The 15,498-nt window shown below is 40.2% G+C and overlaps 1 protein-coding gene across 1 annotated transcript in view; it reads right to left on the bottom strand.

Annotated features, from left to right (window-relative positions):
* LOC149529869 (uncharacterized) overlaps positions 1–15,498 on the bottom strand; it is a 365,125-nt gene that overhangs the window by 75,968 nt on the left and 273,659 nt on the right. The window contains exon 12 of the mRNA XM_089809053.1: positions 14,424–14,502. Coding sequence (XP_089665179.1) covers positions 14,424–14,502 — 79 coding nt within the window. The remainder of the gene's footprint in view (positions 1–14,423; positions 14,503–15,498) is intronic.

The raw sequence follows: 15,498 nt of genomic DNA, 5'->3' as shown, positions 1-15,498 counted from the left end.
GGCCCAGGATGGCATCATAGCCTTTCCTTTGCAATGGAATCACCACGAAATCCATGAGGAACGGTTGGGTGCCAATGGTTACTGGCTGTGCCATGAGGATACCCAGTGGTTTAATTCCATGTTGATCGACGGTCAGTAGCTGAAACCTTAGAGGCCACAATGTTGGCTGTCCAAGTTTCCTCCAAGTTTCTTCTGGCAATACATTTACGCCAGACCCTCCGTCCACTATGATGTCTGTGAGAACATGTCCAAGTATCCCCATCTCGACAACTGCAGGGTGCCGTCCGGATGTCAGCGCCAACATCTGATCTACTCCTCCCATAACAATTTTCTTTTCTTTACGTCGACTCGGTTCTCCAGGTGATTTTTCCTTCTCGAGGCTTGATTCCCCTGCCATATTTGAAAGAGCAGAACGAAGTTGGGGCATGGTGAGAAGCAAATCACTTACCTTTACTTGCACCTCCGTTTGCAAAATTTGTCGTACTATGTTTTGTTTTGCAAAATTTCTTGCTGAAGTGGCGGCGGTGTCCGGAGGAGTTACTGCTTGAGATACTTTTCCAACCTCCGCTCGTGCTACCGCAAATTTCTTCTTTTCTTCGGTGGGGTCCAGGTATTCTTTTTCTTGTTGCCGCGTAATTGCCAAAACTTCTTCCTCATCGGCTCCAACAGTGATCAAGTTTACTCTGGATTTTGGACATTTTGAGTCGTCGTGATCGTCGGGTCCGCACCATCGGCACAATAGTTGAGGTGTATTTGCTGTTGGACATTCCCGTGCAAAATGTCCCCACAAGTTACATGCTCGGCACTGAATAATTGGTCGTCCGTTTGTATCATACTGAATCCAGCTTCTGCTCGTATTGGTATTGTTATTGTTATTATTTTGTCCACGCCGATTATTCCTGTATCCTCCAGATGTAGCGCCGACGACATTCGTGTTTCCATTACCACCTGACGAGGAGGCCTCCTGTGTGAGAAGCACCTGCAGAGATCCTCTTGTTTTCATGTTAAAGGGGCAGTCTTTTGTCGAGTGTCCCATGATCTGACAGATGTCACAGAATTGGTTTTTCGGACACGATCCTTTAGTATGACCGTCGGTCTTACATTCCGTGCACCACAATTCACTACCTTTTGGCTCTTTCTGCATATTTTAAAACTCCTTCACCATTCGAACCATATCCTTCTGTAAGGCACGAACCTTTTTGTTACTACCTTCGTTGTCGCTGCTATCATCTCCAGCAGATTCGTCATCATTAGAGTCAGAGGAGGTGGTTTTCTTCTTCTTTGTCTTCTGCACACTTTCAAGGTCCAGTGCTCTGTTATAAGCATCGGCATATGATGACGGGGGCACAATTTTCATTTTCCTCCGCAACTTCGAGCGTAGGCCATTCACAAACCATCTTTTCTGCAATCCGTCCGCTAGCTTGCTTTCCATTTTGTTTACTAAGTCTTTTAATCTCCTGGCATAGACGCGGACAGTTTCGTGCTTCCCCTGCTTGGTATTGAAAATTTCCGCTACGATTTCATTATCATCCCGCAAAAGTTTAAACTACGCCAAGAACTCCTTTTTAATCTTATCCCAGGTATCTAGCTTCTGCGGATCCATATCTGAAAACCAATCAATCGCGACACCCCGTAGGGTTGCCGAAAATTGCCTGGCCCATTCGTCGGCATCTGTGATTGCATTTGCCCGCCAGATCATCTCACATGTCTTACAATGTCGAAGGGGGTCGGCTGTACCATCGCCTTCAAATTTCGGCAGCTTCTCTTTAGGTCCCGCCATAACTTTGGAGGCCTGCACTGCTACACTGGTCGGCCCTCCCACACCGGCGGTCGGTACTCCCACACCGACGGTCTGAACTCCCACACTGGAGGTGTCAACAGCTATGAACCTTGGTGAAGACGAAGGATCCTCCGAAATTGTTTCCCGCGGAACTCTATCCTGAACGAAGAGGTCACTCCACACTCGTGCTCCGTCGGCACTGCGAGCCGTGCGAATTGATGGTCTCCCGTCTGAATTTTCTTCCCTCGGCGAACACAAATTCAAGAACTCCCGTGCTTCTTCCACCAATTCCACCCGCTTCCGAGTCTCCTCCAACAATTCCTTCGCACTTCGGTTTCCGTCGGCAATCTTCTGAAATCTTCGTTGGCGTTCGGCTTGCTGAGCCAGAATTAAATTCTCTTGTGCAATACGGATTCCATCTTTTCCCTTTGCCTTATTCCGATCCTTGTTAAGCTGATTTGGCATTAATCTTCATTCCTCCCACCTTCCAGATTGATAAGGCAACGATGCCAAATGTTTACCGTAACGGTAAAGAAAATGAACGCATATAGACAATAGAACATGAACAGCATAATTATATTCGCAACAGTAGATGAATGATGATTTACAATGATCCCAGACGGGCTATAAATACTACCGCCGAACCTTCCCGAAGGAGTCCGTTGGCCACAAATATTCTATCCGCTACAAACTATTTACCGACGACGTCGGCTACAACATACAAAAACACCGTCGGACCGTTGGCTAAACACCGCCGGACCGTCGGCTACAGAATACAGAATACTGCCAGAACTATCTAGTTGGCTAACAACAATTTCTCAGGGTATATGCAAAGGCTGAGAGGTAGTAATCCGTCTATTACGCACTAATTTGTCAAATCCTGGAAGGATGGCTCTGTGATGGTTGGTAACCAGCGAATGAATGTTACCGAAGAAGTTATTGCAGAGGTTACGGCGTTGGACATGGATGGGACTAATTTTTATTGAGAGAGGAATCTCTCGAATAGGGCCATCAATGATTTTGTGGAGACAGAGCAGGAGAAAAGTCGCTTGGTTAAAATAGGTAACTCGTATTACAAACCGGCCTCTATTTCTTGACCATGGCGATTTGTGCTTTTTGTGATAATGGAATATCTAACTTTAGATGGGAGATTCACTAAGCTATATGGGTATCATTTCATGTTGGCAAATCACTTATGACATGATGTTAGGATCAATTTTCCATTTTATTTATTGCAATCTCTTAGTATTTCCACTCAGGCTATTCAGAAAGACCCGAATGGTGAGCATGTTTTCCATGAGGTTCTTATGGTCCTGATAATGAATGTGTTAAAGTCCAAAAAGATTGTTAAACCCAGGGGTAGTTTGAAAGGGTTGATCAAGATACGAAAGGGAGTCCCCCGGATAAGGGCTATGATTCTGATACCCAAGATGAAGTTGAAGGGGGTTTGGGTAGTTTGAAAAAGGGCTCAGGTGGCAGTTCCAAAAAGAAAAAAAAGATTGTTGAGGAAAGTGATTCTGACCGGGAGAGTGACTTCATGGAGGAATTAGTGAGAGACCACTACAATAAGAGGAGTGGAGGTAAAGTAAAGAGTAGCAAGGGCCTTCAAGATGATTATGTCTCTCCTCTTTCTGATGATGAGCCTCTGGCTCACTAGCTAGAAAGGAAAAGAAAATCTTTAAGGCGGCAGGAGGATAGGTCACAGACTAGGAAGAATGGGGATTCGGATAATAAGGATGGTGAACAAGGGCATATTCCAGATTTGGATGAAAATATTGAAGGTGGGCTCGGGTCATCCAAGGGTCTTTTTGGTAACTCGGCTTCAATTCTGAAGGAGATTGGATTCCTTAAGCAACAAATGCAGCTGCTGGGCAAGGAGATGGAGCAAGTTAGTGAAATTGCCAGAGGTGAGCATACATTGGGCCAGCATATAGATAGATTTTCGGAGGTTATTGGGAATGCAGAAGAATTTAAAAATCTCATGCATGAGATACCATTGCTCGAGGCCAAACAAAGGGTGATGGATAAAGAGATAAGTGGTATTCAGGGGAAGGTGTCAAAAATGGACACTAAATTGGGCAATTTGGAAAAATTGCTCAAACAGATGGCGGACAACGTGGGTAACCTCTTGAAGAGGAATGAGATTGACAAAGGGCAGGACTACCCTTTGGTGGCAGAGACTCAGGGACCAAGCAAATGTACCCGTGCTCATTCTAAGAAGAATGAGGATGTTAGTAAGAAGGATGAGGTGAGGGTCAGTGCTAATAATATGCATATTCTAGGAGATCAGTTTGCTGACCTGATAAAGACTTCTTAGCTGGTCGATTGCTGTTCTTTTATTGTTCTTTTGCTGTCTTTTCCAGGTCTGTCTTGAGTGACCTCATGGTTGTTCTTTTTGGAGGTCTGTTTCATGTTGTTCTGTGCTACCTTTCTCTGATGTTTACATCTCTTGTTTATCTCTAGACTTTTGTTTTTTGTAAAGGTTTCGGGTCCTTTAAAACTTGTTTTTACTTAATCAAAACTCAATTAAGGGATGAGGAATTACTTTCATGACACTTTACTAATACATTAAAACAAAGATGATGCACCGACAAATCTATGAAAAAATTCCATAGGGTTGGCACAATTTTGTGAAGTCAAAGTTTAGGACAACAATATCCATCTCTATAATCCTTGCGAGAGATCTTATCTCTTCCGAGGCTTTTATGGAAATGTCTTTAGGACATATCCATCCTTAGAATTCCTGAGGGAGACTTTATCTCTTCTCAAGCCTTCAAAGGTGTGTGATCTCTGTCTTATACTATATTATGGCTCCTTCAAATAATCTGCATATAATTCTCTTCTTTAACGTTGTAGGATGACAGAATCATGCTCTAATACCACTATAGTTACCCCTTTTAGGATCACTATTTATTTTGCCTTTTCTCTCTAAATTCGATTGATAATCTTTTATTGCAGCTCTTCCTTCTTGTCTTGGAATGAAATCTCATTTATACTTTATGAAAAGGTCACCATCTGTCATTAGAATTGAGTCACCACTTTTTATTGTTGCCTTTGAGTAATGGTATCACAAGGTACCAACTTGAACAAGTGCAAAACTTTCCAACAAAGCTCGAAATGGAGAATAATTAGCCCAACACAAAGAGAAGAGAATAATCAGCACAAACAAAGGGAATTTGCAATGAATTGTAATAATAATGGAGGAAATTTCCTCTTATAGAATTTCATGCATTAATTTGTGGTTGGTAATTTTGAATTTGAAAATGGAGTGGGAAAGATTTTTTCATTTCATGCTGCACTTGCACTTGCTTGGCATTAATTTTCTGATTCATAGGATGACATAATGAGTTCAATTTTGTATTTGAATTTTTCATTATTTGTTTTATTTATTGGTGAGTCTTACACCACTGTCTATGTAGGTACAAATTACAGTTGGGGTAATTTCTTGAGGATGTCAAAAGATTTGTGGGAGAACGTGTAGATGAGTGCATTGGTAGTTCAATTTTCTTTTTGTTAAAACATATTATGCACTGATAGCTGTTGTATATCCCCAATAAATTTCCTACTACAATTTTTATCCCAGATTAAACTACTATCACAGAGCTACTTCTGTGAGTTTAGTATTCACAAATAATTTCAATGTTTTCTCCCTGCAGGTTCTCAGTTATAGATAACCATAGCTCGGAATTTCAAACTCAGATGTAATACGAACTACAAATGTACCCTTAGCAGTGATTAAACTTATCTCATAATGGAACACTCACTTTAGATATTAAAAATCAAATATTACTCATACTTTACATCCGCTAACTCCCGCATACGAGAAATATTAGCACAGAAAAATTGAGATAAATATGAAACCTGGGTCATTGCTATCAGACTAAATAAGCAAGTAGAGATACAAGGCAATGACTCAAGTCTTCGTTGCGAGCTCAAGGGTCTCATTCCCTGTCATGTCCCCATTTTTGGAGGCAGCTCGATTTAATTAATTTAATTAATTTGGTTGTCCAAAATAATGAATATTTTATGAGGATGACTAATTAATTATTTTAATTAAATAAATAAAGTTATCAAATAAATAAATATTAAAAGGTAACTTTATATTTAATTAATTTAATAAAGTGACTTGGATTATAAAAATATTTTATAAAGTCAGTTAATAGATAAAATAAAATAACGTTCTGGAAGCTTCTGGAGAAAATGGAGAGAAAAGAATAAATAGGCACCCCGGGGCTCCATTCTAATCAAGCAGTTGTTTATTTCTCTCTTGATATCAGATTGTGATTCGATCACATGTGCATTGTGGAGCCTAGGGTTTCTGCAATTGTCACAATTGGCCATTGAGAACGAAAACTCTCAATTGGTACGCAATTTTGAGGGTGTGAAATATCATCTGAATTATTGCAGATTGGAGGTGACATCATAGTCATTTCATCAGGGCAAAATCTGTGGCTTAAGGCCAATTTTGTGGTTCCTGCATCACTATTCATTGAAGGATCAGCGAGAGTGGAATCAATTAATATCAAGCAAGGATTCGATTCAAATCATCAGGTCAGAGGGTTCGAATTTTTAAAAAGGAGATTACAAGCAGCGATACATCTCCAGCAAGCAGGATTAGGGCCATCTGGTCAGGCGTCTCTTCTTTTCTGTCATTGTTTGGTACCAAGAAAATATCACAAGGGCGTTCCATGTAGCAATTTGAAGCATTTTTGGGGGCACGATTCTGCAAATTCGATCGTATCAGAAGTTGGGCGTTTTTTCTTCAACAACCGGCTGTTCGGAAATCGCAAGCCCAAATAGTTCGCAGGTGACAATCTTAAGAATAAATGCGGATTCCTTAGACCAGGCGGGAAGCAATCTGTAGTTCGATTTGTATTACATATTGGGTGATTAACTTGAAAGCTGGGAACGACTTCAGGGTTCAGACCAATTTCAGGCCAAGAGTAATGTGCACAGAACAAGACGGCATCGACATTTTTTATTTGAGCAACGTATTACATAGTTCGGATTCATATTGGTAAATCCAACAGCATTGGAGATTCCTGCGATCTATAATCAGTCTGGGCGGCATTCGTATTGGAGTTTTTTAATGGTATTTTTGGGTTGCCTTAATTACCCTAATGGGCTTGCTGCTGATGCCCTTAAGGACGTTTGATCTTCTCTTACAGTCATCCAAAAGGTGTGCCACTTTTACAATCATATGAAGAGTGTGTTGCTGGAGGAAAGCCTGGTTGGGCAGGTTTGCCTTGTCCTTGAATAGGTGCTTAGTGCAGACTCTTGCAAGCTGTTACAGTTTGAAATTAGTGCTGTATTGGAGACTAGAAGGTGTCAGCAGTGCCATACAAGCTACAGCTGATGTATGTGAACCCTATTTAATCTGAAGCTGCCATTAAGGGTGTTGTACCATAGATGGAAAGCTGCTACAGGACCATACAAGTCTGAGGATCTTTAGGAACGATCTTCATCAGTCAAGGGACCTCACTGCAGTACCAAACACACAGTCTTTTTAGGTTCTTGTTATTAATTTGGGTTGCAAAAATTAAGTACAAGTTATAGATGTCTAGTTCTCCTTATTGCAGTCTAGTATGTAACAGATGTTATTATTTAGCTTAAGTTGGACTGTTAGACAGTTTGGTGAAAACTAGCTATTACCATAAGCACTTATTTTAGAACTTGTGACAGTTCAATCAGATCTTCTGAATTTTTTTCGCATTGTTATTATTATATTGTATTCATTGCGTCTGTTACATCCATCTTATTTGGTGAATTTGTTTGAGACATTACATCCTTACTATTTAACGGTTGCATGCCAAGTATTTGACGAATTGCCACAGTTCAATATTGGTTTCTAGTGACCTTTATAGTAAGGGTCATTACAGTGGTATCAGAGCGGTTTTCTTGCCATCCTGTGGGGTGAGAACCGAATTATATGAGTAATCAAGACTCTACTTTATCCAGAATGGACAGGTATAGTACAAAGTCTCAGCGGACACAATCTTGGGCAAATGATAGACAGAGTATCCAGAATCGGAATTGTGGAAAAGATGGCTATTCAGACGTTCAAGACGAACTTAGGAAAATAAGGCATAACATGTCTGAACTGCTGGTTAAGCACCACTGTATAAATGACAGGCCGTCCGACCCAGCTAAGGTGGATAAGTCAACTGGATTTCGATTTGGCAAATCCTCTCGCAAAGCACTGATTGATACAGTGAGGGATGTTACCAGGAACCTTAATGAGGAGTTCGAGAAACAAGTTTGCAACCAGTCAGAGGTTTCAGTTTAGTCATAGGAAGAAGTGGTGAAGGATATTACGCTGATGGATAGTAACTGTCAACTTGGTACTCAAGTTGAGATAGTTGTATACAGGCTGCAAAAGGGTGATGTCTCAGGTACTCAGGATGGATTGGTTCCAACAGGCAGTGACTACAGTGTAGAGGGTTCAGATGATGATGAGGATGTCGTTGTGCATGATGGTGAGATACCTGGTAGGGATGAGCAGACATTGAGCATTCATGACTTTGCTGAGAGAGAGTACCAGGCATAGTTAGATCCTTCGTCACATTAGGGTGGTAGTACTTCACATGATTTGTCCAGCTAGCTGAAGGTGAGCGAAGATGGTTTTGTAGCTTCATTATCTCATCATGATAGGATGCAGGATATGATAGAGGATCACATCCGGATGATTCAATTACAAGGTAGACACAAGGGAATTCAGGCGAAGTTTCCTTGTGTTGACTTACAGGTGATTAGGGAAGGAATGGGAACGATGAAGTTGAGTTATTTACATCTTCTATCAGATCGTGACCATCTTCTTAGACTAGTCAGAGATTATTCAGATGCCTTGAGGAGGAAGGAGGAGGAAGTCGACAGGCTTTCTTGCGAGCTTGAGGACACTCAAGCTTCTTTGGTAAATACTCCATTGGCATTACAGGACTGGGAGAGACATGGGAATGAGCATGGCATGGAGCTGAGCTTGGTTTCATCTTGCATGCCTGACATTCAGCTGCCTGCAGTAGGCGGATCATATGTGGTTGCTGATAATATTACGAGTTCATTTTGCATCCAGGATACAGGGACAATATCAGACAGATATGTGGAGTTGGTTGGTACTAGTCATATTACTCAGGTAAGGAGTTTGCTTGAGTTACCAGCTATTTCTTGTTTACGGATATGGACTCGAGAATGTTTCACCGGCGTTTGGGATTCAATTGACTGGAGATCTTTAGCACTTTATGGTAGCAGTGATTGTTTGAGTGCTATCATGGACTTGATTAGCAGAATACACGGTGTTGTTTTTCCTTGTGCCAGCAACTTGTCCGATGTTGGTATTAGTTTTTATACCCCGGTGTTGGGCTTGGTTCATATATCCAGTCGACCATTCTTGCTGGAAGGTGTTGAAGATTTTTCATATTTGGCAGTGTGTACAGATGAGTCCCAGGATCATATTGGCCTTGATGACATCCAAGAGGATGCAGTGGGCAGTTTTGAAAACTTAGTTTCCTTGGCAGTTTCTTTTGGTACAGAGGAATTGGACAGCAGTGCTACAGTTTTTGATACTCTGGATGTTGATATGAACTTTGGAGTTGATTCGCGAGATATGGATGACAATATTCTAGAAACCAGTAACTTTGAGGATACTCCTTTAGACAGTGCATCAGAGGAGGATTGTAGGAGACAGTCTAGCCAGTATCATCATGTGTCTAGCCAGTTGAGAGTTAGTGAGCTAGACATTGCTATCGCTTGCGAGCATTTTGATACTGCTCGTCAGTTGTTGATCGTTACTGGTTGGGGTGCTTCTATGACCGATGAGTCCAGCGGTGGTTACTTTTCTTTGGCAGAGATTCATGCCTTGCGTGAAGCTATTCGGATTTTGAAGCAGGATTACTTACGATTGGTAGCCGACCGTGATCACTTGGTTGAGTGGGGAAGTACAACCTATGAGGCACTCTTGGATCGTGAAGAGGAGGTGAGTGAGCTTTCCTAGGAGCTCATAGCGACTACTGAGGCTTTAGAAGACACACAGCGAGATCTACAGGAGTCGCAGTTTCAGTTAAAGGAGGTGAACGTGGAGTTGGAGCATTTGCGGTCAAGACCAGCCCCAGACCCAGTTCATTTTGGGGTGGTTGGTGGTGAGTACACTCCTGCAGTTGCTACCAAGGAGCATGTTGTTGGGACTGACACACATGTTCAGGATTTGGAAGTATTTGGGTCTAATGAGTTTGGGATACTAGTGGGGTCGAGTCTCCAGATTGATTCTTCCCAGATAGATGACAGTGTGGTACAGTTGGGCATGCCACCTTTACAGGAGGATCAGTTGTGGTGTGCAGGGAAGTATGTTGATGCTTCCTCGTATGATTTTTACTGTACTGAACCGTTCATGGAGTATTTGCTGGATAGTGCATGTGTTCATTTGGACTCGCATAAAGTGACAGAAGGTGTTCTCATCCAAGGTACTAGCGCTATTTGCAGATTGGTTGAAAAGATTATAGTGATCCTTTCTACTATGCTACCTCACAGGGATTTTGAGGTGGGGTTTGTTGAGCGAAGTGCACAGGATCCTATCCAGCCTACAGCCACTCGGAGCCAGAGATTGGAGACATCTGTTGATTCCCAGTTCAGTGATGGTGAGCCAGTAGCAGAGTTTGGGGGTTCCTACCGGCATTATACGGTGGGGTACGCTCCTCATTTTTCTTTTGACCTAGAGATAGAAGATTTGATTTCACGCAGGTATAGATCGGCTCTGGTTTCTTACCATCCATTATGGGATGGATTGGCACCATCTTTTGAAAATAGAATTGGTAGTTGCAAGTAACACAGCCTGCAGTATCGACACACCCGGAACAGTTTATCAGTGATTGGATTTGTTGGCAGTGACTCAGGTACCTATGGCTGTGCAGTTGGGTGCAAGTGCCAATTAGATAGGGACTTGAGTTTTGATAGAGTCGATGTTTCAGTTGGCTCAAGTCCCGCAGAATTGTTTCTTCTATTGACATCTACAGTTGGTCTTCAGATGATTTCATCAGAGTTGTCAGTGGTTTGGGTATTGAGTGCCGTTTCTCTGTTGTTGATTCTTGTATTGTTGATGTTAATGATTTCTCCATGGGAGTATGGTGAGGATTGGGATATCACACAGGTTCTCATTTGGGATCCAGGCGGATTGATTGGTTTATGGTTCAGCCATTGCTTGGGGACAAGCAATTTCAGGAAGGGCGGACTGTCATGTCCCCATTTTTGGAGGCAGTTCGATTTAATTAATTTAATTAATTTGGTTGTCCAAAATAATGAATATTTTATGAGGACGACTAATTAATTATTTTAATTAAATAAATAAAGTTATCAAATAAATAAATATTAAAAGGTAACTTTATATTTAATTAATTTAATAAAGTGACTTGGATTATAAAAATATTTTATAAAGTCACTTAATAGATAAAATAAAATAATGTTCTGGAAGCTTATGGAGAAAATGGAGAGAAAAGAATAAATAGGCACCCCGAGGCTCCATTCTAATCAAGCAGTTGTTTATTTCTCTCTTGATATCAGATTGTGATTTGATCACATGTGCATTGTGGAGCCTAGGGTTTCTGCAATTGTCACAACTGGCCATTGAGAACGAAAACTCTCAATTGGTACGCAATTTTGAGGGTGTGAAATATCATCTAAATTATTGCAGATTGGAGGTGACATCACAGTCATTTCATCAGGGCAAAATCTGTGGCTTAAGGCCAATTTTGTGGTTCCTGCATCACTGTTCATTGAAGGATCAGCGAGAGTGGAATCAATTAATATCAAGCAAGCATTCGATTCAAATCATCAGGTCAGAGGGTTCGAATTTTTAAAAAGGAGATTACAAGCAGCGATACATCTCCAGCAAGCAGGATTAGGGCCATCTGGTCAGGCGTCTCTTCTTTTCCGTCATTGTTTGGTACCAAGAAAATATCGCAAGGGTGTTCCATGTAGCAATTTGAAGCGTTTTTGGGGGCATGATTCTGCAAATTCGATCGTATCAGAAGTTGAGCGTTTTTTCTTCAACAACCGGCTATTTGAAAATCGCAAGCCCGAATAGTTCGCAGGTGACAATCTTAAGAATAAATGTGGATTCCTTAGACTAGGCGGGAAGCAATCTATAGTTCGATTTGTATTACATATTGGGTGATTAACTTGAAAGCTGGGAACGACTTCAGGGTTCAGACCAATTTCAGGCCAGGAGTAATGTGCACAGAACAAGACGGCATCGGCATTTTTTATTTGAGCAACGTATTACATAGTTCGGATTCATATTGGTAAATCCAACAGCATTGGAGATTCCTGCGATCTATAATCAGTCTGGGCGGCATTCGTATTGGAGTTTTTTAATGGTATTTTTGGGTTGCCTTAATTACCCTAACGGGCTTGCTGCTGATGCCCTTAAGGACGTTTGATCTGCTCTTACAGTCATCCAAAAGGTGTGCCACTTTTACAATCATATGAAGAGTGTGTTGCTGGAGGAAAGCCTGGTTGGGCAGGTTTGCCTTGTCCTCGAATAGGTGCTTAGTGCAGACTCTTGCAAGCTGTTACAGTTTGAAATTAGTGTTGTACTGGAGACTAGAAGGTGTTAGCAGTGCCATACAAGCTACAGCTGATGTATGTGAACCCTATTTAATCTGAAGCTGCCATTAAGGGTGTTGTACCATAGATGGAAAGCTGCTACAGGACCATACAGGTCTGAGGATCTTTAGGAACGATCTTCATCAGTCAAGGGACCTCACTGCAGTACCAAACACACAATCTTTTCAGGTTCTTGTTATTAATTTGGGTTGCAAAAATTAAGTACAAGTTATAGATGTCTAGTTCTCCTTATTGCAGTCTAGTATGTAACAGATGTTATTATTTAGCTTAAGTTGGACTGTTAGATAGTTTGGTGAAAACTAGCTATTACCATAAGCACTTATTTTAGAACTTGTGACAGTTCAATCAGATCTTCTGAATTTTGTTCGCATTGTTATTATTATATTGTATTCATTGCATCTGTTACATCCATCTTATTTGGTGAATTTGTTTGAGACATTACATCCTTACCATTTAACGGTTGCATGCCAAGTATTTGACAAATTGCCACAGTTCAGTATTGGTTTTTAGTGACCTTTATAGTAAGGGTCATTACATTCCCATGATGATCCTACTCAAACTGTCAAATTGAACCCATGGTAGAGATAAGATGCCCTTAACTCCCGATCACTACAAGTTCACAATGCTCCTAGCTTCCACTCCTTATTCATTGTCAGCATTACCTTCAGACTTACTACTGCCTGATATGAGCTCTATCCAATAACATTGCTCATTAAGTGCTTTCCCTTCATGAAGGATTTCCACAATGAAACTCAGCATCCTCCTTTAAAGTCTCAATGATGCAACAACCCCAAGTTCATTCAGTCAGCTTCTTCCAACCATCTCTTCACTTTTGCAGGGATCTGAGAAAACAACAAACGACCAATTCTTTGTAAACTTCACGCTAACACTTCCTCTTTGAATGCCAGTCGGTCATATATCGGCATTACACCTTTAACTTTCAACAAATCAATCTCCATTAAACTCAGAATCTCAACATTGGTTGTGTGAATGGTTTGTCATCCAATCCACACTTACTGAAGGGATTTCATCCTTCAAGTAATAGTCACAATGACTAGTGAACATTGTAATCTTCTAAGGAAAATTTCTTCTGTTACCTCCAAACACTACTTTCATCCCAAAAATACACTCGTAGTTATCATGCTAAAGATGCTACCAAGAGTATTCTCAGAACCACCACAGTGAGAGTTACATGTCAGATGCCAGAAACAAGTGGAATCATAATTGGCCAAGTCATACGATAGGGAATCCCAGACCATTCAAAGAATCTTGGTCAATGCAAAGAGACGTAATATAACTGCAGGACCATAATAGGAACTAACATCATAAAATAATAGCATTGGCATTCTTTTTTAGTGTTCGCATCATCCCTTGAAGAAGCATGTTAGTCTATCAGGAAGCATGTGTTGATCATGGTAGGCACGGACATGAGACATGTGCATGTTTGTAGGTGGCCAAACATATTATGTACCACTAGTTGTGCATGTTTGTATATAAATACAATATATTTAGTACATAAATAGAATATATTAGGAGACTTGGAGCATTCTATTGTGTTTGTAATCGTGAACATGAAGTTTGATTTTTTACAACAATATTACTTTTTTGGTGCAACTTGATGTGTATTACAAACATAATTGGACCAACAGCTGTGTACTTGTAGTGTTTATTTATTAGTAACATGGCTTATGGTAATTGGGGTATGTATGTAATTTCTTTAGACACTTTTTTTGTAGTTAATGAGTATCTAAATGATTTTTTTGGAGGGGTTAACATGACAAAAAAGGTTACAGTTAATAGACCCCTATCCATTATTGGGTATCTTCCCCTATTTCCATTATTTATTCCTTGTGAATATGTACACACTACATACAAACTATAGTGATTATATATTAGATCAAAATTTAAATATTTTATTTATATGAGTGGTACTTATAATATCTTGAAACAAAGGCATTTTTACTTGCTAAAAGCATGCACAATGTAAGATTACTGGAGATAACATCCTTCTCAAAAATTGTACCAAATATACCTGTAAGTGGACCCATTGCAATAGGAGAAATTAAGCCTGCAAAGGAATGAACACTAGAAAGAACTCCCTGAGCTTTGCCCTGCCATGGAAACTATCAAGTCACTATCTATGTTTTAATTTAAATAGTGAACATATCTAAAAATCATTTCTTCCACACTAGATGCATATAAAACGATTCTAAACAAAGCTCACATCAAGTTATGTTCGTTCTTTCCTCTTTATGTAATTTTCATAGACTGAACAATATACAATTGAAATAATATAAAATTTATCATATGATTTTTATATGGGTTTCTAGTACAATGAAAGTCACAGGTAGCAGTGAAGAATAGGGCTCTTAGAACCAAACAAGAAATGTGTATCTAGGAACATAGGGAAAGAAGTGGAGGTGTAACAGATCAAAAAATTTAAAAGATCAAGGAAAACTTTACTGGAATGAGGAAGGAAGAACTGGTTTAAAAACTCAACTTATCAGAAAGCTGAGAGATGAAGTATTGGTTCCATGTAATATACACCCTAGCTTGTAGCGCTAATTTTTTTGCACTTGTTCCACTTAACAGATTGTGAAATTCATCAAACAGTAATTTATTCTTGTGGTAATGTTTTAAAACTGTAAGATTGTTCTTTGCAGGTAGGTTTATACAGAAATATAGGATGGCGTATTGAGTGTAACAATTTAATATTTCCACACAAATAGACTAGACAAAGGATATTTCCTTAATTTGAAAACAGTAAAAACTTACAAGAGCTAGCAATATAATTTATGACCACTTGATAATAGATTAGTCTGAGACAACAGCAGCAATTACAACCTTAAGTTTAGAACAATCAGCAGAAGAACAATATTCATCAACCACTTCTAGAAAGCCGTCTAAATCCACAAAAGAGTGGCTGGAGCCTCTCACATCCCTTCACCAGTCCAAATACCTTAATGTTAAGTGTAATTATCTGAGTTTTTGGTAGCAGCTCACAGAGAACTCCTATACTATACTTGCTTTTAACATACATCAGAAATACTTATATCAGTTGAAGAGCTACTCAGATATAACAGCAATAGAACTCCAAGAGAGTACTC

This window comes from Cupressus sempervirens, chromosome 11 (genome assembly GCF_028749045.1).
Source record: "Cupressus sempervirens isolate cs-2001-9-10 chromosome 11, ASM2874904v1, whole genome shotgun sequence".
Lineage (NCBI taxonomy): Eukaryota > Viridiplantae > Streptophyta > Pinopsida > Cupressales > Cupressaceae > Cupressus > Cupressus sempervirens.
This window is presented reverse-complemented; position numbering and strand designations above follow the sequence as displayed.